The sequence below is a fragment of the Anomaloglossus baeobatrachus genome, chromosome 2, assembly GCF_048569485.1.
Source record: "Anomaloglossus baeobatrachus isolate aAnoBae1 chromosome 2, aAnoBae1.hap1, whole genome shotgun sequence".
In the NCBI taxonomy this organism is placed as follows: domain Eukaryota; kingdom Metazoa; phylum Chordata; class Amphibia; order Anura; family Aromobatidae; genus Anomaloglossus; species Anomaloglossus baeobatrachus.
The window spans coordinates 481511299-481537020 of record NC_134354.1 but is presented as its reverse complement, the minus strand read 5'-3'; the positions used below and the strand labels follow the sequence as shown (position 1 = coordinate 481537020).

Genomic DNA, 25722 nt, shown 5'->3' with positions numbered 1-25722 from the left:
TCAGTGGGACCGGCTGATTCTGAGAGAAGGAGTGCTATACCGGAAGGTCCTCTTGTCGCACATGCTGGAGGAATGCACACAAGTTGTGGTGCCTGATCAATTGGCCCGTGAGATGGTGGCCCAAGCCCACAAAAGGAATGGACACTTCGGAATAGACAAGACCTTTCGGTGGATTCAACAGTCCATCTATTGTCCGGGGCTCCGCAAGCTGGTTGAAGACGTCTGCCAGACCTGTCGCACCTGTGAACTACACAAGTCCCCTGAGCAGCGTGCACCTGTTCAGACAATTAAAACATCCAGGCCCCTTGAGCTGTTGATGGTGGACTTTCTGCTGATTGGGACGGCGAGCAGTGGCTATCAGTACTGCCTAGTCATGGTGGATCACTTCACAAAATTCGCTGTCGCGGTCGCTACCAAAGACCAGACGGCTGAATCGGCTGCTCGGGCCATCTGTCGACAGTTCATCCACGTCTACGGGTGCCCGGAGAGGTTGCACTCCGACCAGGGGGCTTGTTTCGAAGGCCGAGTCATCGAAGAGCTGCATCGGATGTATGGGATCCAGAAGTCGAGGACCACTCCTTACCACCCACAAGGGAACGGTGCATGTGAATGCTTCAACCGGACTCTACTCCAGCTGATCTGCACCTTGGCCGATGATAAGAAAGACCAATGGCCCCAATTCCTTCCCGATCTAGTATGGGCCTACAACAACCAGGTCCACTCCGTGACTGGTTACACCCCACACACCCTTCTCTTTGGCCGCCCCGGAAAAGGGGTCCATGACCTGAACCTATTCCGCCCTGGAGATGATGCCTGCCATAACTACCCCTCCTGGCTAAATGCTCACCGACAGAAGATGGAGACTGTACACCAGCTGGTGAGCCAACAAATCCGGGGCCAGATACATGCTGACCCACTCCCCGTGCAAGAGCAACCCTTGAAGTTGGGACAGCTAGTCCTGCTCCATATCAAGAAGCCACAAGGGAAACTTCGAGCCAAGTGGGAGACTGAAGTCTACCGGGTAATCGAACGCCCCTACCCCAACAGGCATGTATACCGAGTGCAGGGTGAAGATAGTCGCAACATTCGCACTGTGCACCGAAATATGTTGCGTCCCTGCCGATTCCAGCCTGACTCCCCTACCACAGTACCCGGAGGGGGTGACGCTGCCAACACGACTGACGTCACGGACGTTTCCCAGCATAGTGATCACGTCGACTCTGAGACCGGTGACCCACCTACACAACCCAGTTCTTCCCCCGGAGTGCTGACTGAAGTGGGGCGTAAAGACAGTGACAGGGAAGGGAACAACCGACCCTTGAGACGCACTGACCGCACCACTGCTGGGATCCCGCCCGGGCGGTCTTACAGGGACCAGTATGTATGGCCCACTTCTCAACCAACCCCTGTGACATCTGCAGTCATCGCTGCCTGGGAACCGACGGTAGTTGACAGGGACTGCCAACCTTTAAGTGGGGGGGTATGTAATGGGATCAACAATTCAGACTGCATCATTAATGTAGAAATGGATTTGAATATTGCTTCAGCACTTGCCCACAAGGGGGCAGTGTCAGACTGTGCAACCACAAACACAGAGGTGGGAAATCCCCTACTGCAGCTTGTGTGTTTGAACCAGGAAGAAAAAGTGTGGGAAGGTTGTTCAGCTCCGGAGCTCAGCCAGAGGAGAGCTGCGGGTGGTCTTCCTGAACAGAGGGCTCTTTTGCCACCGGAGTCTTGGAGGAATCACCCTGTGGAAGTGGTTTCTGCCTTTTCTGGTCTGCAGGACTTTGTTTTCACCAAGGATCTAACCGGACTGCAGAGCATCGCACCCTGAGTGCAAGTGCAGGGGCTGTGACCTCCTTCTTCTGTCCGGCGTGCCCCGGGACTAAAAGACTGACTAGAATCCGTTACCAGCGGGACAAGATCAAAGGAAAAGACCGAGGAGCTGCATCCCTTCAGCGCTGCACCGGGACCCATCATCGTGAGACTCCAGGCCTGCGACGTGGGAGCGGCATCTTCTTCTTCCGGGATAGACTGGTACGTGATTGTAGGGAAAGTTAGGGAAAGTTGCCGCCATTTCTTTGTTGTTTTTTTTTTCCCTTTCTTCTTGCTGCGTACCCGGAAGGAGTGAAGATCCGGGGACTCCACTATACACATGTGCGCAGATAGTTCGGTTGATTGTATTATAAATATGCTTCCTAGTAAAGAAATGTTACTACCGGTAAAATCTGAGTATGGGGATTTTGTTGGAATAGAGCATACACACACACCCGCGGCCCTACCACCGGTCGCTTCATATGTATCATAAAAGTGGTGTAAACCTGGATTTCCATGCTGGACTTTGTAGTGCCACAAGGCTTATTAGAGCATTCCAAGGACAGGTGTTACGGATAGCTGGAGAGATGGGCTATTCTTGTTAACCACATAGTTCTACTCATAGGTGTGTCTCGTGTGTTAAGATGGAGACTGATTGGCACATGGTCAGTGAGGGGAGACTGTGTTGTCTACAGGAAGGAATCCTCTGAGTGGGAGGATTAACTTGTCCTGACCAGGAAAGTGTATAGAGGTTGTGACGCCTCTCAAAGGGATCCTCTGAAGGGAAAAAAAATGGTTTGCTTTGTCTGACGGGGGTCAGTGAGGGGAGGTTGAGATACCTCCACTGGGATACTTCTAAGGAGAAGTGTATCCGAACCTGATTAGATTAGCTAGATTAGAGCTTGTGTTATCTGACCAGGACTGTGGTTTATGTGGACTTTTAAATGAAAAGTGTTCCTGTTGTTACCTCTAAGAAGCAAGCTGAGTGAGTAACCCCATCACAAGGGGTGTAAACGGGGCACTCACACCAGGGTCCTGGTACCTGATTGAGCTCAAAAACCTCTCTGCTACATAAAAAATACCAGTATTACAAATATCATCTGGTAGGTAGTGACCCCGGCATAGATTTTACACAAGTTTAAGATGTTTTAGGCTACTCTTGGTGCTGAGCTAAGAAAACTAAAGAAAAATAAATAGTTAAGTAAATAAGAGGACACAACGTAATTTTAAAGGGGGAACCGTCTTTCTTTAAGGGGCTTGTCCACTATTGGAGAACCCCAGCTAACTAAATTCAGAACTCTAAAGAAAAAATAAAACCAGTCAGTTGATACTCAGCTTCTCCAGGGGCGCCACTCTGACAATGACAGCGCTGCAGTTACCAGAGAGTAATATCGCTTGTTGTGTCATGTTCCAGCTTCAGTCAATGAGTGGCCACACATCAGCTGCAGCCTTTAATATTTCGCTCATTGACTACAGCAAGAGCGCAGGAGTATCCATTGTTTTTAGTTTAATTAGGGTCCTCAATTGATTAAGCTGGGATTCTCCAGTAGTTGAAGAACTCGTGAACATTTTCCCATACGCTCAGCTACCTTTAAAACAAAATAAGATTGAGCTCTACTTACCCTCCTGGGGTCCAGTACTGTGTCTCTGCTACTGTACCAGTCTGTTCTTTGACTGCAGTGGAGCGATGTCACATCAACAGCGCTGCAGACTGTCACTTAGTTCAGAAGTTCTGCTTATCGCAAGAGCTGCGGAGATCAGTGATTGGCTGCAGTGCTGTTAATGTGACATTACCTCTATAGCTAAAAAAACTGTTTAGAGAACTTTTAGTAATACTAGTTTTACATATGAAATACAATGTAATTAATAATTACCTTCAATTTCTTCAGTTTCAGATTCAGATGTACATATGTTTGTGGATGGTTGGTATCTACCATTGGTTTCGCTGACTGCACCTGTAATGTACATTTATACATCATTAGGAATTATCAATGCAATAGTAAGCAATAAGCCCTGTGAAACGTAAACCCCACGCTTAGCAAATGATCTTGTCCGCTTCAGGTTTCCTGATTCAGTAGAATGGGCTTAATTAATAATTTGCAGGGTTTTTTGTGACTTTTCTAATTTGGCTTGTGGTCCGTGTTGATGATTTTTGCACCAGATTATTCAAAATAGTGCACATGATTTTTGAACTTTGCAAAGTCTGTGCAAAAAATATGTAGCACCCCTGAGATACCATTTGCCACAAATGTAACCAGTGGAAACCCAAACCCCAGAATACCCGTGCCAGCAAATACACCAGCATCTTCATGCCACACACAACCCCACACCAAACTGGGAGACTGCCTAGTAACAGGTAAAAGGGGAGGGCACTGATTGGATGGTAGCTACCCAACCTGAGGGAGAGACCCAGCGAGGGGAGGGGCCAGTGGTCAGTTGGAAAGTTGGCGGGAGGAAGTGGTCTGCAGTCAGTCAGAAGAGAGAAAGAGAAGGAAGTGAAGGAGAGGAGGAGAGCCGTAGTAGTAGAAAGTGGAAAGTACTGAAGCTGACCTGAAGAACCACCGGAGTGCTGTAAAATGAGTGAGGGACTGTGGAGTACGGAAACAGGACTCCAGGCACCGTGAGTTACCTGTGGAAGCGTCAGACTCCAGGAACCACGAGAGGTTTGTGGAAGTCTGGAACCAAGGCTCACAGTACTCAGCACAAGGCGGGGTGCAGACCCTAGGACAGTGGGACACTTTATAGTCAGCTGTTAACTCTGCTGGGCAAGAAGATTTCCAGGGTCCATTCCCAGCCCAAACAAGTCTGAAGCACAAGCAGCAAAGAGGGGACCGAGGACTGAACCCCTTAAATAGTCCAGGCTGCCTGCAATGGGACCAAGACAGAAACGGAGGGGTTCCCAAGTACCTCTTGGCCACGGGAGCCCATCAACAATAAGTGTGCACGGAGGACAGCCAACCCAGATCACAACTGGCACGGAGAAAGAGGGGAGTGGGTACACCTGGGACCGGCACCCACGGGTTCAGGTACCACCACAACAAAGTAAAGGCAAGTGGAAACTACAATACTGGTGTGGACTGTGTTCTTGATCACCCTGTGCACTTACACTGACTGTTTCTCACTACAATCCCTATCATCCACTGCTGGGGTCCAGCCCTGCTTGTGGAGGGCCCAAAACACCTAAGCTGCACAACTCCATCAGCTCCAGTAGAACTCTGCAGCGGCGGCTTCAAATAACCTGGCCGCACACCAGAAGTGGCGTAGTCGACAAAAACTCTTTCATTGTATTTTCTTTTATTTAAACCCCTTTTTTTATTTCGGACCGACCCCCGGGGTCACGGATCAGCCGCAACCACGACTCCCCTGAGTGTCACATACGCCCAGGACCAAGTACCCCACAGCCCTGGGGCGTCACCAATACAAGCCGTCAATAAAATCTCTTCCGGAGAAACTTGTGTACATCTGCACAAATATTGTGTAACTTTGACCAATTGATGAATCAGCTGAAAAAATCTGGAAACCCCAATCCCTGCCAACAATGTCGAACCTACTGTACTTATGCAAAGTTTTAACTTCATGCTTCATGTTCTTTTAAAGATTTGCTCCTGGTTTTTTTGTGAAAAAAAAACTCAGAAAAAACTGCATCACATCTGTTAACAAGACATAAGGGAATGTTCACATGGAGTATTTTGATGTGCATTTGTCAGGCTGAAATATTCACATAAAAAGCTTAAAAAACTAAGGCCTCAATTCATCTAATTGTTTTCATCAAAGCTCTGGCATAAAATAGTTTTGAAACTTTTGCTCTTTTTACACTGACAAGCAAAAGGGTAACAATGTTTACAGCTTTTGACTCTCATGCTCAATATCTCACCTTCCACTATAGCTTTGAGAGTGGGAATACCTTCATTTTATAGACCATCATTTAGGCTATCTTATACATAATTTTTTACTTGCAACTATTTAGAATATAATTAGGTTATGCAGATTCTTGTGATGTCACTGCATTGTTACTGTTTTGCTCCTAAAAATCTATATTTTTATTATTTTGTTAGTATTTTGTAAATCGATCAGATTCAAGCATGTCTCGACCAAAATATGATCCTAGGTCTGTTCCACATGGTCCCAATGTTGGTGCATACTGGTCAACTCACTTGGGTATGTATATAGCATTTTCTTCATCTTTACCCACAAGTGTTCAATTGGGTTTTGGTCTGGAAACTGTGGCGGCCAATCCAGCACTTCTACTTTATCGTTATTGAACCGTTTCTTCCCCAATCTTTCTGTATGCTTAGGGTCGTTGTCCTGCTGGAACTCTATGTCGTCTTATACATGCCCATAGTACTCAATAGTACAAAGTAACTTGTCTTATAGGATACTCACATATAGCTCAGCATTGAGACCACCATTGATCCTGGTCAAGTATCCAATGCTTTTGGCTGTTATACAACCCAATATCATCAGGCTTCCTCCACCAAACTTGACAGTTTTTTCAATTTCTCCATCCGTTTGACCCTTTTTTTCCATTGTTTCTTTCAGACCCATTTACACCAATCAAAGCATATTCCATTGACTTTCATCTCATTGCTCCAAATCACCCTTTTCCATTCTTCTGTTGACGTTTTGAAGTTTTTCGCAAACTCGAATTGAGTTGTTTAACATGCATCGCATGGACGTCTGTTATTTCACTATTACAAAGCATATGAGCCACCTCCACTGCCGTGTTTGTAACACCAGAATGGATAAACCTTGCGATGAGCCGGCTTGTTGATTCTGATATTTTGCCTGGACGACCACCTCTAGGCTTCTGAATAGATGGACAGACTTCATTTCGTATTTTTCCAACTGTCATGACACTCACATGATGCAGTTTGGGAATTTTCTTGACCAAGAGACCGCTATCGATGAGCTGGATGATGCTGTTTCTTTTTTCTCGGGAAATTCTCTTCATGGCTGCTCCTTGATTCACACCAGTGACCTTTCACTTGGGAATCAACCTTGGAATCAACCTGCGAATAACACACTGACCTATTAAGAAATGTGAGAACAGGTTGCAATTTATAGTATACAAGAAGATTTTTCAAACACTAGAAGCAAAACAGTAACAATGCAGTGACATGACAAGTATCTACATAACTAATAATATGCTAAATAGTTGCAAGTCAAATTTATGTATGAGATAGTCAAGATGGTTGTCTACAAAATGAAGGTCTCATGCTCAAAGCTATAGTGGATGGTATGTTTTGGAGCCTGAAAGTCAAAAATTAAAAACATTGTTACCTGTTATGTCCTGGTGGTGGATTCTCTAGGCTGTGCACCAGACTCCCCCAGTGAGGCAACCCGGAGCTAACCACTGTACAGGGACTGTCCGATCACCCCACCAGAGGGCCTAGGTGCACGGTAGCCGGAGCACTAGAGGTACAGGATCAGCGTCCTTCAGGAGACTGGTATGAAGATGTCTCTGGGGCCACGGAGCTCCTGGAGACAGTCCAGATGACGGGACTCAGATTCAGGTGCAGGGTAGAGTCGTCAGGCGGGGTCTGGATCCAGCTGGATGAGAGGGCAGAGGTCACCAGGAGAATTCGGGGATCGGAGACGGGTTCAGGCTGAAGGAGATGGTGGAGTTCACAGCCGACAGTCACCCAAAGACTTCCTGGGCAAGCCGTGGTCAGGACCGGGTTAGTGTGGCAGGAATGGCTCTGCGAAAGACACAGGGTTAATAGGAGGCAAGGCAAGGGGGGACCTGAACACCTAGCTAATGAAACACGTTGATCAGGCACCGCCCCCATGGAAAGGAGATCCTAATATACCCTGTACCTATATTTGGCAATATCTTGTTTCTGGGATGCTGGCCGTTTAAGAAGAGTTTAGTGACCGCGCGCGCGCCCTAATGCGCATGCGCGAGTCCCGTGTGCCGGAGACCAGAGCAGGAAGCGGTGCAGAAGATGCAGTAGAGCCCGACGGTGTGTCCTGGGTCGCAGGGGAACGCCGTGACCGAAGGACCGAAAGCACGGGGGGGCGCAGAAGAGGGGGAGTGAGCCGAGGAGTCGTGGGCAGGAGGACCGGGGACCGGAGCGGTGAGTGAGAGACGGCGTCGGGACCCAGGGAGCGGAACATTACCATTTTGCTTGTCAGTGTACATCAGTCATGGTCAGCTCTACGAACTTGAAAAATAGGTACAACTTAGCAGGATGTGCATCACTAACACAGGATGTGCATCACTAAACATAGCTGATAAATTCATTATACTTTACACCACAGAAGTTTCATACATTACAACAGAAATACATCAATAAATATTTTTTTTTATAAAATTGACTGAGGCACATCTTAGTCTAGTGCATCTCCAGCGCACACTTATTGGGGTTGTCTGATACAAAACAATGCCATTTATACATATCTACTGTATCTTTAGGCACTAAGCACTTTTGTAACTAACTGTATTATAAATTTCCCTACCATTCTCACTATACAGCAATTCCATGTGTCTTTTATTTTTCTTTACTTCATGTGACAATTTCTTTGATTGGAGTCTCAAAGGGGTCATGATAGTGAGGATAACCCTGTCTGTAGTCACTTCTCTGCAGCTTCAACCCCCCCCATTCCCCATTAAAACAGGAAATCATCATGGGGCGACATTGTGGTCACTTAAAACAGCTTCTTTCACTGCTGTCTCCTGATGATGTCCTGTTTTAGTAGCTGTGATAAAAAATTGGCCACCGTCACTGTTTCTGTCCGCTATGCCTCATGCACTGAAACGAGATGTCAACGGTGGCACTGATATAAGCAGGGTGTGTGGCAATAGTGCTGTTTCACAGTTTCTACCACCACCCTCAAACGAATAGTCATCATGGGTGGCATTGCTGTCACTCACCTTGCTTCTTTCACCGCCACCTGATACATTTGAGGGTGATGACAAAAGCTGTGGGGCAGCGCTACTGTCACTCACCCTGCATCTATCACAGCCAAGATGACATCTTGTTTCAGGGAAAGAGGTGTCAGTGGCCACTGAAGATGTGTGGTGGCTACTGAACTAAAGCTGTAATCACTTCTCAATCACAGCTACTGAAATAGGCCATCATTAGGGGAAGGCAGTGACAGTGCTGCTCCATGATGATGTCCTGATCTAGGATAGGGCAGGAAGATAATAGAAGGCTGTAGGGAAGTGACTGAGGGACCATCCTCATTATGAAGACCTGTTGAGACTCCCTCAGACAAAACATCACAGGAAGTGATGAAAAAAAACACATATGGATCAGCTGTATTGGGAGAACAGTGCGGAATTTTATAATAAACCTAATTCCAAAAGTGTCTGGGGCTTTAAGATAGATCTGTATAAAGGGTGTTATATGTTTCAAGCAACCCCTTTAATTAAGAAATGTGCAAAACTACAGGTTTGATGAATTGGCGTCTATACTTTTTAGTGTGCTCTTGACAGAATTCTTGTGTATGGTTTTTATTTCTGCATCTGTGGATCTAAACAAGAAATCTGAACCTTTATTTTTCAAGTAGAAATTAATTGGAAATTTATTCAAAAAGTATTTGAAGCTGTTTCATGTGGAATTTTGAGTAGAATCTGCTCTAAAATCAAGTCCAAAAACTCCATGTAAACATACTTCATTCATGGTTCCATTCAGAACCAGCATATCCAACTAGTACTGTAGTTATTTCTTATATCTTTCCTGAACTGATCCCTTAGAGAGGAAAATATAATTTCCATGTAAGGATAAACAACTCATATATAATAGCTATAGTTTCACGGGTGCCTAGGGGACACAGGGGAACCTATACTGGCCCTAAGGACTGAAACCACTGCGCTCACCCTTACCCCAGAGGTACCCTTGAAGGTAGGGAGGTCTGGGCCCCTGACCTGGCCCTGTCTCCCTGTCTCCCACAAGACAAAAAAAGGGGGTAAAACTGAAACTCATGCACACTGCAAATATCCACAGAAGGGAGACAAAAAGACACTGGAGGGGATAAACCAAAGGGGAAGTAGAAAGCCACACAAAGGAACTTTCATACAGCGCAAACAACAAGTTGCTGGTCACTAAACGGAAGATCGCCACGGACGCCGGGATATCGCAACAGCTAAGCAGATGCTATCTCTGGCAGTCTCTTACTACACTCTCTAGCCTTAAGTAGGAGGAGACCAGCTGTGGAAGGAAATCAGCAACCTGGCTCTCAGAAGAATAGCACACTACTCTAAAAAAGGATTAACTCCTGCATGACTGCCAAGCTGAGCACTTAAGAGAGACCAGGTTACCTGTCGGACTCTGCAATGTGAAAAGAGTCCGACACTGTAATAGTAATCAACATGTGTGGATACTGACAGCGCATGACATAGTTATACTTTGAAGTAGTTATTCAGTAATTATAATAGAGTGCACCACTAGAGGTGCTTTGATCCCTATGGTATCTCCTAATATTGAGAATTGATTTTCTTCCTTGGCAGAGCATTTAGTTTATGGGACAATATCTTCACCATATGGCTGCTCATGGAGCATCATATCATGGCACACAAATTCCTGGTGTCTTCACAGTACAGAGACAAAGGGACCTCTGTCTTCCACCCTGGTGCCTCCTACACATCACTCTATTGTGAGCATGAAGTCTGATAGAAATCAATATAATACACAATCCAAGACATACATTCATAAAGCTAAAATATTTCTTTCTAACAAATAAATGCAATCATTTTATCCCACACTCTAATATCACTTTTTACTTGGAGGCCTTTTAGTCAGTATTTTGAAATAATATTTGGAAGCCAAACCAAGAGTAGAACCTAAAAGTTGACTTCCACCTGGTTTCCTTTCACAGCTTTATATATGCTGTTCCACTCAATGTACCGGTTAACACTTTAATTTTCTGCTTTAAGTAACCAAACAAACCATAATCCCTATTGCTCATTTCTCTGGTGAAAATTGCACGTTACACAATACCTAACTTGCTACTGTGCTGTATTTGCTCATACAAATATATTTGTTTAGAGTTGAAGTGTTGTCAAGCAACTCCGTGTCCATTGACATGTCCTGGCTACTTTGCTGTAAACTCCTATAGGAAATTGACCTACTTTATAATACTGTTTATGTATTTTCCCATAAATAATGAAAAGAAAATCCTCAGTAAACATGCATCTTTTAACCGTGATTCTCATGTGAAATTTATAGCTTTTGTGACAGACCAAACATGATTGTCACCTAGCTTTTCTAGAATCCTTGCATGCCAAATCTGCCTAGTTACAATGAAATGCTGCATGCCATCTCCCTTGACAGCTGCTATGGGAGCCATATTGCCAGTGTTATGACCTGGCCTGTTCCCTCTAGGAAGAAGTGTTCTTATCTGCGCTCTTTTAGGCTATGTGCCCACGCTGCAGAAAATGCGCGGATTTCCCGAAAATCTGCAGCACAGCTACTCCCCAGCCATTTCTATGGCATTTTGGAAATGCTGTGTCCACGCTGCGGATTTTTCCGCAGCGGAAATCGTGCGGATTTTCGTCTGGAAAAATCTGCAACATGTCAATTATTGTTGCGGATTTTCATCGGATTTTGGCTTTAAAATTGGGAAAAAAAAAAATCTGCACCAAAATCCGCATCAAATCCGCGGCAATTCCGCAGTAAATCCGCACCTTTGAAAAGGTGCGGATTTTGCGGGAAAGCTGCGGATTTTGATGCAGAAAAATCCGCAGCTACATTCTCCCGTGGACACATAGCCTTAGGTTAATTCACACATCAACATTTCATCAGTAGTTATATACCAAAACCAGGAGTGTCTCTGAAACCGAGAACAGTCTACTACATCTGGGTATCCGACTGCAGAAAGCGTATACGCCCAAAAATGGTGCAAGACAGAGCACACGCTGACTCCATCTGCTCCATTATAAGCAATGGCCCCGTCGGCGCATGCAGCCGAACGTAGGTAAAAACGTAATGTGAAACCAGCCTTATAGTTTTTCTCAGTAAGTTCCACTCTTGGTTTTGGCATACAAACACTGATGAAAAATACTGACCAAATACTGACATATGAATGAGGCCTTAAATGTAATTGTATCTGCATCATTAGAACATTGATACAATTCAATAATCTAATCAATAATCATGAGTTCACAGAATCCCTTGTACTGCATCACCAAAGTTTCTCCAAAGCTAAAATTTAAAACCAGACACAGGTTTTAAGATGTGATGTTCAAGATCTTTTGAAGAAGCTTCAAGAAGTGGCCAATGTTAAAGGGAACCTGTCAGGTGCAATATGCACCCAGAAGCACAAGCAGTTCTGGGTGCATATTAGTAATCACTGCCTAACTGTCCCTGTATACACTAGCATAGATAAACGTATCTTTAGAAAAAGTAATTCTAAAGACCTTTTATCTTATACTAATGAGCGTTGGAACTAGTCCCAAGGGTGTTCTATCCCCCGACTAGTCCGTCCTCTTAGCATGTTAGTACACCCATAGGGGTGTACTTGTAGCGCCCCACGGGGCAGGCGGTGAAGCCTTCTCGTCGCTGGGCCATTATGGGTCAGGACAGGCGTTGTCACGGGGTGGCCTTGCCTGGCTCCGTTGCCCAGAGGCATAGAGTTAAATGGTGGGGGAGGGAAGCGGGGTATTTGGAAAAGAGTTTGTCATGACGCCACCAGTGGTCTGTGGCCAGGGAATAGCCGCCGCTGGCGGGTTGCTCTCCGGGGCAGGTGTTAAGGCAACTGGGATGGTGTCGCTCCCCACAGGTGGAGCGGGCCCTGAGTGGATGAAGAGGCTTGTAATAGACGTTGGCGCCTAAGCACTGGGCGGCAAGGCCGGTAAGGACGAGCCAACACAGTCTCTGTGGTTTAAGATTGTAGTTTACTCACAACTTCAGCTGCCAGCCTGGTCACACTGGGCACTGCCGTGATGGATTCAGGTCGATCCTGAATCCACGGGAGGTCAGCTCCGGTCCGGTAGTCCATGGGCCCTTCCTCACTGTGCTTTGTAGTGCGGGTCCCTGTGGCTTGAAGCACTTAGAGTCCCTTCTGTACTAGGTAGAGTACTGTTCCCTATGCCAGTAGCGGGATCCCCTTGAGTCTGACAGTGATCTAGGCCCCGGGAATCCTATATGCCACCTGGCTCTGGAAACTTGGGTGGTCGAAGAAGCATGGAACCTCTTCGTCTGGCAGAATCTGGTGATGCATCATAGAATTACACTACCCTAGGATTCTGCACCCTGAACAGCGCTGGTCCCAGGGGGAACTGACACGGTATCTTCCTCAGAGACCGTTAAACTCCTATATCCCACAGGAGCTACCGGGAAACACGTCTGCTCAATGTCACTCCTGCAGGAGAACTCCCTGATTAGGTAAACTGTGTGTGTGACTCCTAACTCCCCCTGGTGGCCGCTCCTCCCTCTCCCAGGTCCTAAGCTAGTAGATTAGAGCCCCTGTTGTGATGGCATCCTGTAAACGCCACACACTGTTGGAAACCCCTTTTATACCCGATCCTAGCCCAGTCCTCAGTGGAGAAGGGGCAACCCATGTTTGTATGTAGTTGTGGATGATGAAACCGATACCGACCTCCTTTTGGATCCATGATCAGCACCACACCCTGAATGGGGTGCAGTACCCTGTGGCGACCTGAGCCTGAGGGGCGCCACATACTAACATGCTGTTTAATTCACATCCTGTGTTCGTTGTGACCGCACTTCTAAATGCTGGGCACTTTCGGTCATGCGCAGTATGAAGCCGGGTGTATGCATCCCGGCTTCAGAGAGTTCTACTGTGCATGACTGAAAGTTCCTGGCAAGCAGAAGCGCGGTCACAGTGAAAACAGGAAAACAGGTACGTGCGTCACTGCTAGTGATGCTGCATTTAGTAGTATGTTAGCATGCCCCTGTGGGCATATTAACACGCTAAGATGGTGGGCTAGTCAGGTGAATTAACGCCCTTGGGACTAGTCCCTGCACTCATTAGCATAAGATAAAAGATCTATAGAAATACCTTTTCTAAAAATCCCTTTATATATGCTTTTGTATACAGGGACAGTTAGGCAGGGATTAGCAATATGCACCCAGAACTGCTCGTTGCTCTGGTTGCATATTGCACCTGACAGGTTCCCTTTAAGGACCATATACACAGATATTGGCAAAGTAAACTCGCAGCAGATGGAAGATACATCATGCTAACTGCCCTTCAAAATCATAAAATGTCCAGCAGTGCCATCAGCTCAAAACTTCCAGGAACCAGTAAGACTCAGCTACACCTGTCTACTGTTCAGAGAAGTCTGTTTAATAGTGGTGTTCATGTTAAAATCGAGGTCAAAAAGCCATATTTTTTACATGGGAATAAGACCTAGCAACTCAACTTTGAATTAAAAGATTGGAACTAGGATACTGAAAAATGGCATCAGGTGCTCAGGACTGATTAGTCAAAATGTGAAATATTTGGCTGTAGCAAAAGGAAGTTTGTTCCCCAATGGTCTGGAAGGCAGTACAGAAATGATTGTCTGCAGGCAACAGTGAAGCATGGTGGAGGATCCTTGCAAGTTGGGGGCTGTAGTTCAGCAGATGCAGTTGGGGACTTGGTCAAGATTATTGGGTGTCCTCAATGCTGAGAAATACAGGCAGATACTTTTCCATCATGAAATACTTATCAGGGAGACATGTGATTAGCTCCAGATTTATTCTGTGACAGTACACCAATGCCCAAACATACAGCCAATATCATTAAAGCACCACTCCAGTGGTTATTTTTCATTGCACTGCTGGAGTGGTTCTTTAATGTAACTCCCCTGACTCCTGTATTATACCTACCTACTACCATCTTCAACTTCTACTGCTGCCACTCCTTTCGGTCTCCTATGATTTGTGACCTGCAGATCCAGTGTTTCATGGAGCACGTGTCATGTACCCACTGGAGTCCGCTCCTGCGACTTCTGCTCCGATCACCAGGCAACGCCGTGTTCCCGCCATGGATAGTGCTGATGATGGGAAAGGAGTCGGTGCCCGTGGCTCTGCTGAGCGCAGGCTCCGGTCATCCACTATGCTGGGTTTCCTTGGAACCTGCAGTACCACTGGCTGACTGTAGGTGGCGTGTGTCTTACAGCTGAAGTTGCCATCATTCACCTGCAGCCAATGGGAAGACACCACACCCTTCTTATTCCCCCTCCTGCCATCTGAGTACTGCCAGAGATAGTTCTATTCCTGGTTCCTGTGTTATTTGCAAAAATATAACAAGTGTTTTATTCATATAATGAATAGCAAAAAAGTGACATAACATGATAAAAACAACATTACACAGTGATCAGGCTACAGCAAGGAGGTGTCACTGACACAATAGAACCAGGAGTCCACCCTTCATTGGGGAAGCAGAATCACCAAAATAATAGGTGGGACATGGCCAGAAGAAACAACAACGGATACTGGGCCCAAATAAACATCAATGATCCGGAATGTGCACACCTATCAAGTGTGCACCAAAGAGGATCAGCATACATAAGGGGTCCAATATCCGAAGAGTCAGACCATTAACCACACCACAATTATAACAGAGACAGGCATTAAAAGATGCAACACATTACTATGCACAAAGTCCCTGTGCTGCACTCACCCATAATGAGGAAGGTGGTACCCGAGTAAAACGTGCCCGTGGGGGGCACGTTTTACTCGGGTACCACCTTCCTCATTATGGGTGAGTGCAGCACAGGGACTTTGTGCATAGTAATGTGTTGCATCTTTTAATGCCTGTCTCTGTTATAATTGTGGTGTGGTTAATGGTCTGACTCTTCGGATATTGGACCCCTTATGTATGCTGATCCTCTTTGGTGCACACTTGATAGGTGTGCACATTCCGGATCATTGATGTTTATTTGGGCCCAGTATCCGTTGTTGTTTCTTCTGGCCATGTCCCACCTATTATTTTGGTGATTCTGCTTCCCCAATGAAGGGTGGACTCCTGGTTCTATTGTGTCAGTGACACCTCCTTGCTGTAGCCTGATCACTGTGTAATGTTGTTTTTATCATGTTATGTCACTTTTTTGCTATTCATTATATGAATAAAACACTTGTTATATTTTTGCAAAAAAGCAGTAATTGTGGTTATTTTGAATTGGTCAGTTTTTGACCCCGTGACTACCATTCCCATAGTCCTCCTGTCTCCATATCAAGTAATAGGGTGTAGTCTTTATTGGTACCTTAATTATTGGTCACATCTTGCCCTCATTCTTTTATATTCATTCCTGTGTTATTTGTATAGTGATTCCTGTGTGCTGATCTCTGCTTGTTTCCTGACTACCTCTCCTGCCTGCTGTTTATGTACCTCGCTGCCCCATCCGGATTTGACCACTGGTTGTTTTCTGATTACGTCCTTACCTGACGATTCTGTCCCTGTTCTACAATTCCTGGTTTGACCCTGCGTAACGACTACTCTCTCGTACTGCAGCCTTCCACAGGTAGTGATCTCCAGGGCCCTGTGTAATTCCAAATCCCTGTATAGGGGTTAAATGGTTTCAGGGTTCTGGGGGTCCTGCTTGGTGAGTGGCTTCCCTCTAGCCTGTCCATTATAGCCCGTCTGAGTATGTGGATCCAGGCAGGTGTTACAGCACGCTGCAGGTCACAACTCTATGAGAGCCTCATTCTGGCATTGTTCTAGCTCTCAAAGATCTGCATTGGGAGCTTGTGACTTAATTTCTGCCTTCCAGCCAGTCAGAAGTTACAATGACAAGATGGCACCATGGGACCAGAGCGATGTCTGTAAAAGGTGAAGCCATCAGAAGGTGAATATGAAACAGGGGACATAGATTTAAAGTGCAACTGCAGGGCTGAAAAACAATCAACACTGAAGTTGGGCTTTAAGAACTATATCCAGTGTAAAGAATATCTTCTGTAATTGATATCTCCCTACACACATTTTTAATATCAATATCATTGTGTCTGTCTGAGATTGCATGAATATATAGGAAGATTTGCATAGAAGACCTGTGGTTAGTTCTCCCTGATGTTTGTATAAACCTACCTGCAGCATTCCTACAAGAACTGTGTAAGTGTACCGAGAAGAATTAATGCTATTTTGAAGACAAAGGGTGGTCACACTAAATATTTATTTGATTTTGTTAATTCACTCCGCATTTTTGTTAACTGATTAAATAAAACTATTAACACTTTTATTCTTACTTTGCAGCATTTTTTTTTACACCTGCCTAAAACTTTTCCACAGTATAGTATATACTTCAGATTATAAGAGTAAGAATAAATTTCTGCAGATATATTGAACATTAAGTAAGGAACCTACTGTTAAACATTTGCATCCCACCTTTGTATATTGGTTATCAACCAAAGATAGATATAAGATCTTAGCAGGTGTTTTTTTAACAATCCATTTTTTATACACATTAATAAAAATATTACAAAACTATCCAGTTATAGTCATCACATTGCATCGAAATGTAATATATTAAGTACTAATCAATCAAATCATATGAAAAGATAGTCGAAATATAAGGGTTTGTTCAGGATAGCAACAAAGCACAATGACAGCATGCCAAGCAGAATACCAAGCAGACTTTCCTGCCAGCTCACTAACCCAAGCCAACACTTTTTAATGGTGTTCAACAGGCGGTGATGGATGAACCATGATTAGAATGATAATTATTTGTGTTTTTTGGAAAGCCTTTGTTTTTTTCCATTTAGGCTATCAAATAAAGACAGTTATTTATCAATTCAGGAAATACTGCATGATGTTGATGTGTAATAGACTGAATTTCATATAAGAATGTTATACAACATTATATAAACAATGTCGGTCTTTTATGATAGAAGACTAATGCATGATAGTAAAAAGATTCAGGCTAGCGTGCACTGTATTTTCCAACATGGAACAAAGCCTGTGCTACTGAACTCTCAGTGGCTTTAAAAAAAAAAAAAAAAGTGTCAGGGAATGTATAGTAAATATGGTAGAGATGAGCAGTTCTTTAGAAATTCAAAGGCTTTGCAGACTTTTCTCGCAAAATATTTGATTTGTGGCAAGTAAATTGGGGAGAGTCAATACTGGAGAGTTTGGAATTACTTGGAAAACTCACATGCAGGAAAACAGAGAGAGAAATAAAAAGAAACCCACTGACCATAGGTGCTTACACTCTATAGGAGAGAGATAGGACCCCACTGACCAAAAGAGCTTACATTTTACAGGAGAGAGAGAGAGAAAGGACCTCAGAGGTCATTAGAGTTTACATTCTATAGGAGAGAGGACTCTGCTGATCATAAGAATTTACACTCTACAGAAGAGGAGAGAAAGAGAACCCTGCTGACTATAAGAGCTTACACTCTTAGGCTATGTGCGCACTAGAGCTTTTTACCTGCGGATTTACCCGCGGATTTGCCCCGGAAATTTCTTGAGAAATGTCTGCAATCTTTGTGCAGACATTTCCCATGAAATTCAATGAGAAAAAAAAATAGCTGTGCGCACTGTGCGGATTTTTCTCAAGAAAATTTCTTGAGAAAATTTTCTCGAGAAACTTTCTTGAGAAAATGTGCATGTCCATTAATTTCCGCAGGTACCGGGGGTATTCCGGGGGTATTCCGCAGGTAGCAATGATGTGCGGTATACCCCCGGAATAGCCGCGAATTACCTGCGGGAATGATCATCGCTGCCTGCGGTTTTGCAGGAAGCGATGTCATTATGTCAGGAAGAGGAAGCGGAGCAGACGTCACACTCCCTGGACGCCGCACAGAAGCACTTCCGTGCGACCTCCAGGTGCCAGTCTGTGTCCTGCTCCGGCCTCGCGGCTGCCTGCACTGCAGGGTGTCAGTGTCTGCCCGCAGTGTCAGCAGCCTGTCACGCTGCAGCGCAGGCAGACACTGACACAGGCAGACACTGACACCCTGCAGTGCTGGGAGCCGCGGGGATGACGATCGCTGCTGTCAGGAGGTGAGATCATTACCTGCTGTGACGATCTCCTGCCTCCTGACGTCAGCGCTGTCTATGCCCGTCTCACGAGCGGCCCGAGACTGTCACTAGCGGTGACGTCACGGGCTCTCGCGATACTTCTGACAACGCAGTCAGTGACAGCGCTGACGTCAGCAGTACAGGAGATGATCACAGAAGGTAATGATCTCATCTATGCTCCTGATGGCAGCGCTCGGCATCCCCTGCAGTGACCTGGGCTGACCTATTGATGTTAGCTCAGGTCACTGCATTGCTCTCCCAGCCAATGGGGAACATTCTGTTCTTCATTGACTGGGACAGCGACTATGGTATGGATCGCCGTGGGACCCCCCCCCCCCTATTGGATTACGCCGGACGTGGATTGATTGTTCTTTTCAATAAATTGGTTAAAGAGGCTATGTGGGGAGTGTTTTTTCAAATAAAACTTTTTTTGTTGTCTATTTTTTAATTACTACTGACTGGGTTGGTGATGTCGGGTATCTGATAGACGCCTGACCTCACCAACCCCAGGGCTTGATGCCAGGTGACATTACACATCTGGCATCAACCCCATATATTACCCCGTTTGCCAACGCACCAGGGCGCGGGATGAGCTGGGGCAAAGCGCCAGGATTGGCACGTCTAATGGATGCGCCACTTCTGGGGCGGCTGCGGCCTGCTATTTTTAGGCTGGGGAGTGTCCAATAACAGTGGACCTCCCTAGTCTGAGAATATCAGACCCCAGCTGTCCGCTTTACCTTGGCTGGTGATCCAATATGGGGGGGGACCGCACGTTTTTTGTTTTAAATTATTTATATAATTTAAAATAACAGCGTGGGGTGCCCACTGTTTTGGATTATCAGCCAAGGTGAAGCTGCCAGCGGTGGTCTGCAGGCTGCAGCCGTCTGCTTTACCCAAGCTGGCTACAAAATATGGGGGGACCTCACGTCGGTTTTTTTTAATTATTTATTTATTTTATGGCTAAATACAAGGCTAAGCACCCTTTAGTGCCACATGAAAGTCACTAAAGGGTGCCAGCTTAGAAAATGCAGGGAGGTGGAACATTATATAGGTTTTTCTCATCTATCTATCTATCCCTCTATCTATCTATCTATCTATCTATCTATCCATCTATCCCTCTATCTATCTATCTATCTATCCATCCATCCATCCATCTATCTATCCATCTATCCCTCTATCTATCTATCTATCCATCTATCCCTCTATCCCTCTATCTATCTATCTATTCATCTATCCATCTATCCCTCTATCTATCTATCTATTCATCTATTCATCTATCTATCTATCCCTCTATCTATCTATCTATTCATCTATCCATCTATCCCTCTATCTATCTATCTATTCATCTATTCATCTATCTATCTATCCCTCTATCTATCTATCTATTCATCTATCCATCTTTCCCTCTATCCATTATCTGTCTATCGATTATCTTTATTATTTATTGCAGGGACAAACCTGCGGCAAATCCGCGGCAAATCCGCGGCAAATCCGCATGCGTTTTTGCCGCGGATTTTTCCGCAGGTGCGGAAATCTTCCACTCCCAGAAGTTTCTCAAGAAATTTTCTTGAGAAAATTCACATTTCTAGTGCGCACATAGCCTTAGGCTATGTGCGCACTAGAGATGTGAAGTTTCTCAAGAAAATTTCTTGAGAAACTTCTGGGAGTGAAAGATTTCCGGACCTCCGGAAAAAATCCGCACCAAATCCGCATGCGGATTTGACGCGGATTTGCCGCGGAATAGCCGCGGAATTGCCGCGATTTTCCCGCGGGTGGTTCCCTGCGGATTTTTGCAGGCTGTACTGCAGAAATCCACAGGGTACCTGCGGAAATAATGGACATGTTCATTTTCTCAAGAAAGTTTCTCGAGAAATTCTTCATGCGGAAATTTCTCGAGAAAAATCCGCACAAGTGCGCACAGCTTTTTTTTTTTTTTCATAGAAATTGCTGGGAAATGTCTGCACAAAGATTGCAGACATTTCTCAAGAAATTTCCGCGGCAAATCCGCGGGTAAATCCGCGGGTAAAAAGCTCTAGTGACTTCCGGTTCCTGTCCTGGCTGAGGTGGAAGCATAGAGGAGAAGCTCCTGCCACCCCTCACAGAAACCGACTAAAAACAGACCCCCCGGACGAGCCACCAAACAGAGAGCAGCACAGGAGGTTACCTAAAGCAGACAGCTATGGAACGGTACCTCCTGAGAAGTGCTGGGAGCGGTGAGTCAGCCTGGAGAAGCTTTGATATGGACAGGGGAGAAGATAAGATAATGGTGCCGAGCCTGATGGGGGAGGAGCCTGAACGCATGGTGAGAGACACAGAAAAGCAAACACAGAGCTGGAAGGGGAGAGATAAGGGAGATATGAGCAAGGAGACAGGAGATAAGGAAGATATGAGCAAGGAGTCACAGGAGGACACAGCAGGAGAGAGGTGGATGCAGGGGACTGATGATGGTGGATCACAATGGGAGGATGAAGGGGATATGGAGGCAGAGGGGAGAGAAGATGCAGACAAAGCAGGGCAGCTCAGAGACACTGCAGTGTTGGAGGATGAAACTGACAAACAGTACAGGGAGATTAATCCCACTCAGACTCACTGGAAGTCAAATGCAAGAATTCATAGTACCCCTTCCAAAGGAAACAAAAAGCAGCCTACTACACCAACATCACAAGCCTGCAAGCTATTGGGGGATGGAGGTGGTGGCCCAGTACAGACAAAGAGAACTAAGAAAACAGCACCACCTGCAGGCCAAGACAAGTACACACAAAAGCTTAATGTGGACTATAAAAAACTGGCTGAAGAAGTGACATCACACTTGTCAAAAGAGGTTAAAGTGGCTATTGAGGCAGCCATACAAACATCATTAGCTAATATGCAAAAACAGATAAATGCCCATGCCTCTAGACTGGCAGAATCAGAGCAGAGAATATCTGACTCCGAGGAGACAATACTGGCTATGCAAGCACAAATAGCAGCTCTAGCAAAATCTAATGAATACTTGAAGGATAAAGCGGACGATTTGGAAAACAGATCGAGACGAAACAACCTACGTATAGTCGGGTTGCCAGAGTCTGTGTCGATTGGACAGTTGGATAATATATGCGAGTTGGAGCTACCGCAGGCCCTGGGCATAAAGGCGAAATTCAGAGTTGAAAGAGCCCACAGAGTGGGTCCACTGAGACACCAGGAGGCGAATAAGGGAGAGGGCCAAAACTCAAACAAGAATACCCCGATAAGAGCCAGGCAGGTGATTGTCAAATACCTTGATTATAAGCATAAGGAGGAAATATTGAGGGCCTTTAGAGAACGAAAGCGTCCACTACAATATCAAGGCAACAGACTGCTAATTTTTGGGGATTATTCAGCGGAAGTATCCAGAAGGAGAAAAGAATTTACCAAAATTTGCTCATTTCTGTACAACAAAAAAGTAAAGTGCCAGCTATTATACCCTGCTACACTGAAAGTTAGAAACCCCAATGGCTCGTTTGTATACTACAAGGACTACAAAGAAGCAGAAAACATTCTCATGGCAGAGCTCAACAAGACTAGGTCAGAAAGGCAAGAAAAAGGAGCTAGTGGAGAAGGGAATAATAGAAGAGGATCCCCCACAAGCTCAGGAAGAGATGTGGGACGTCTTGGGGGACAAAAGCAAGTCGAGACCAGGGAGGAAAGGAGGCCAAGCCCGGGTCGACAGCATAATTCTCGCCTGGAACACAGGAACCAATCCTTGGAGAGAAACCATGATACCTGAACTGGAACTCGCTCATTGTTTTTCCTTTTTTTGCCTGTTTTTTTTTTTTTTTTTCTCTTCCCAAACAGGGAGACGCGTTGAGGAGGATGCATTACGGAGAGAGGGTTGGGGAGGTGAGAGGAGGAGGGGGAAGGGAGAAAAGAGAGGAAAACATCCCAAAGTCTGGGTCCTCTTCCCCCCCCCCTCTCCTCTTTTTTTTTTTTTTTTTTTTGTTCTTCTTCTTTCTTTCTCCATCTTCTCTCCCCTTGGTCTTTTTTTCTTTTTTTCTTTTTCTCCTTTGTCCAGGAACATCATCCAAATTCAAATGAAGTGGGCCTGTTCTGGGCGGACTGATGGCTACCTGGAGTCAGAGATAAGTAGGACTGGAGAATCTTGCTGAGGTTTTGACATACTGTGCTAATTTTTGCATAATTTTCAAAGGCTTATTCCAGTTAGTCCGGGGATAGAACATATATTTTTTGGGGGGTGATTAGGGAGCTACATATTTTGGCTAGGAATAGGGGAGCTCACCAACGTGGCGGGAAGCGCCGTGGATTTCTCGGAAGGGAAAATATGTTTTACAGTTACATGCTTTTTGTTGTATTTGTTATATTTGCAAGGTGGGGAAAGGGAGTGTCGATTTTGTGGTACCAACTGTGATTCTAGTGTCGAACATCTCGTCTTCCTTGATGCAGGGGCCCATAGGGGAGGGAGTAGTAAAAGCAGAATACACAGGTAAACATGATACAGATAACTACGTGGAATGTTAAAGGGCTGAGATCACCTAACAAACGAGCAATGATATTGAGACATCTGAAAAGACTAAAGACAGACATTGCCTTATTACAGGAAACCCACTTGGGGGGGGGAGGACTTTTTCCGCATGAAGAAACATTGGGTGGGCACCGTTTACGGGGCAGCGGCACAAGGTAGAAAAGCGGGCACTATGATTCTAATAAATAAACAATTCAGTCATGAGGTAGTGGCACATGAGGCAGACGACCATGGAAGGTGGCAGCACTTAACAATCGTTAGTCCAGCGGGTAAACTCAGTATTTATAATGTCTATGGCCCAAATTCACAACAAATCACATTTCATGATGACATAAAGGCCACCATATTAGCAGATGGGGAGGCTAACATTATAGTGGGAGGCGATTTTAACACCGTCCCAGACTCAGCTGAAGATAGGAGGAGGGGCGAGGAGGGGACAGCTAATGTGGGCAGGAGTTTAGACAATAGGGATGTAACATTAGAAGACGTAGGACTGAAAGACATCTGGAGACTAACTCACCCACATGACAGAGAGTATACACACTTCTCTCACCCTCATGATAGCTGGTCACGTATTGATCAGTTCTGGATCTCGCAGGATTTACTGAGTGGAACGCAAGATTGTGTGATAGAGAATATGGTGATCTCTGATCATAGTCCGGTGAGATTGGGCATTAGAGAGAAATTCAGGAGAGGTACCGATATCATATGGAGATTCCCATCGTTCCTTCTCAGGCAAGATAATTTCCATAAGGTGCTACAGGAGTGGTGGGGAGAATTCGCAGAGGACAATAAGGAACATAGAGAGTCCCCAGTGATATTTTGGGAAACGGCAAAAGCGGTCCTAAGGGGCCGTCTGGTGGGGTACGCAGCCATGATCAAACGGAAAACCAATGAGAATTATAATTTCCATAGTGAAGCAGTACGGGTAGCATATACAAATTATGTGACAAATAGATCTCCCATGACAAAAGGCAGATGGCTGGAGGCAAAAGAGGGATTTGACGAATGGGCCAAAAAAAAGGAACAACTATTCTGGTCGCACAAGGAGGTTGACTTACATAGGTTTGGCAACAAGGCGGGAAGGATGTTGGCCAATCTGGCAAGGGGCAGCAGAAAGATGACAGTGATCTCTAAACTGAAAACAAAGGGGGGAGAGGTGACTACGGATCCTAAGGACATTAATAAACTGTTGGGAGATTACTATAGAAAACTATATGGGTCAGGGAATAACGACATGACTGATGAGGCAGAGTGGCTAAGACAAGCCCAAATGCCTAGCTTGACGGAGGAAGATTTGAGTGCCTTAAACGCAGATATCACAGTAGAGGAGGTGACGAGAACAATTGGGGAGCTTAACACCAACAAGGCACCGGGACCTGACGATTTCAATAGTGAATTCTATAAGGCTCTGAAGGATCTGATCTCGCCGGATCTAACCTCAGTCTTTAATGCTTTCCTGGGAGGGGCGGAAATACCCAAAAATTCCAACATAGCATATATTAAATTACTCCCCAAGGGAACCAAGGACCTGGATGATCCCTCTAGTTATAGACCTATATCGCTCATAAATCAGGATTTAAAAATTATGTCCAAGATCATGGCTAATAGACTGGCCGAGATCTTACCTAGGATCATTACGAATCACCAGGTGGGGTTTATTAAGGGGAGAAATGCCGTTACCAATATCCGAAAGACAATTCTAGTGGTAGACGCGGTTAGACTGGGTCTCACTGAGGGAGGGGCTAGACCTGCCCTAGTTACACTTGACGCAGAAAAAGCGTTTGATAATGTAAATTGGGGGTGGTTAGACAGGGTAATGGAGGCCATAGGGATTGTAGGCAAGATGAGACTTTACATTAGAAACCTTTATGCCAACTCGGGAGCTAGGGTACACACTCCGGGCTTTCTATCAGACGTGTTCCCTTTGATGAAGGGAACAAGACAGGGCTGCCCATTATCTCCTCTTTTATTCAACCTGGCAATCGAGCCGTTGTCAAGAATACTACAGGGACAAAATAGCTTTAAAGGAATCAAGATAAGGGGTTCAGAAGTAAAGACAGCGCTTTTTGCTGATGACATCATACTTTATATGGGGGACCCCGGTGCGGATTTGCCACAGACTCTTGCCTTGATTGAAAAATTTGGTTCATTCTCCGGTTTCAAACTGAACAAAAAAAAAATGCGAGATCATGTTCCTAAAGGGGCATCATGGGACAATGGGGGGACAAATAAGGGATGGCTGTCTATGTGGAATTCCTATAGCACAATCTTCAATTAAATACCTGGGAGTGCATATAGGAAGATCGGTGGAAACAATCTATAACTTGAATTATGGACCGCTAATCAGGAAAATTATAGTTCAATTAAAGGGATGGAAAGGTCTGCCACTTCCATTACTGGCAAGATGCCACCTGATAAAAATGATGAGCTTTCCTAGGCTGCTGTATCCCTTCCAGACAATCCCGCTATTGCTAAAACTAAAGGATGTGAATAAGCTCAAC

The 25722-nt window shown here is 45.3% G+C and overlaps 1 protein-coding gene across 1 annotated transcript in view; it reads right to left on the bottom strand.

Annotated features, from left to right (window-relative positions):
• CFAP97D2 (CFAP97 domain containing 2) overlaps nucleotides 1-25722 on the bottom strand; it is a 72313-nt gene that overhangs the window by 31489 nt on the left and 15102 nt on the right. Inside the window, exon 2 of the mRNA XM_075334254.1 lies at nucleotides 3690-3770. Within this exon, the coding sequence (XP_075190369.1) occupies nucleotides 3690-3770 (81 nt within the window). The remainder of the gene's footprint in view (nucleotides 1-3689; nucleotides 3771-25722) is intronic.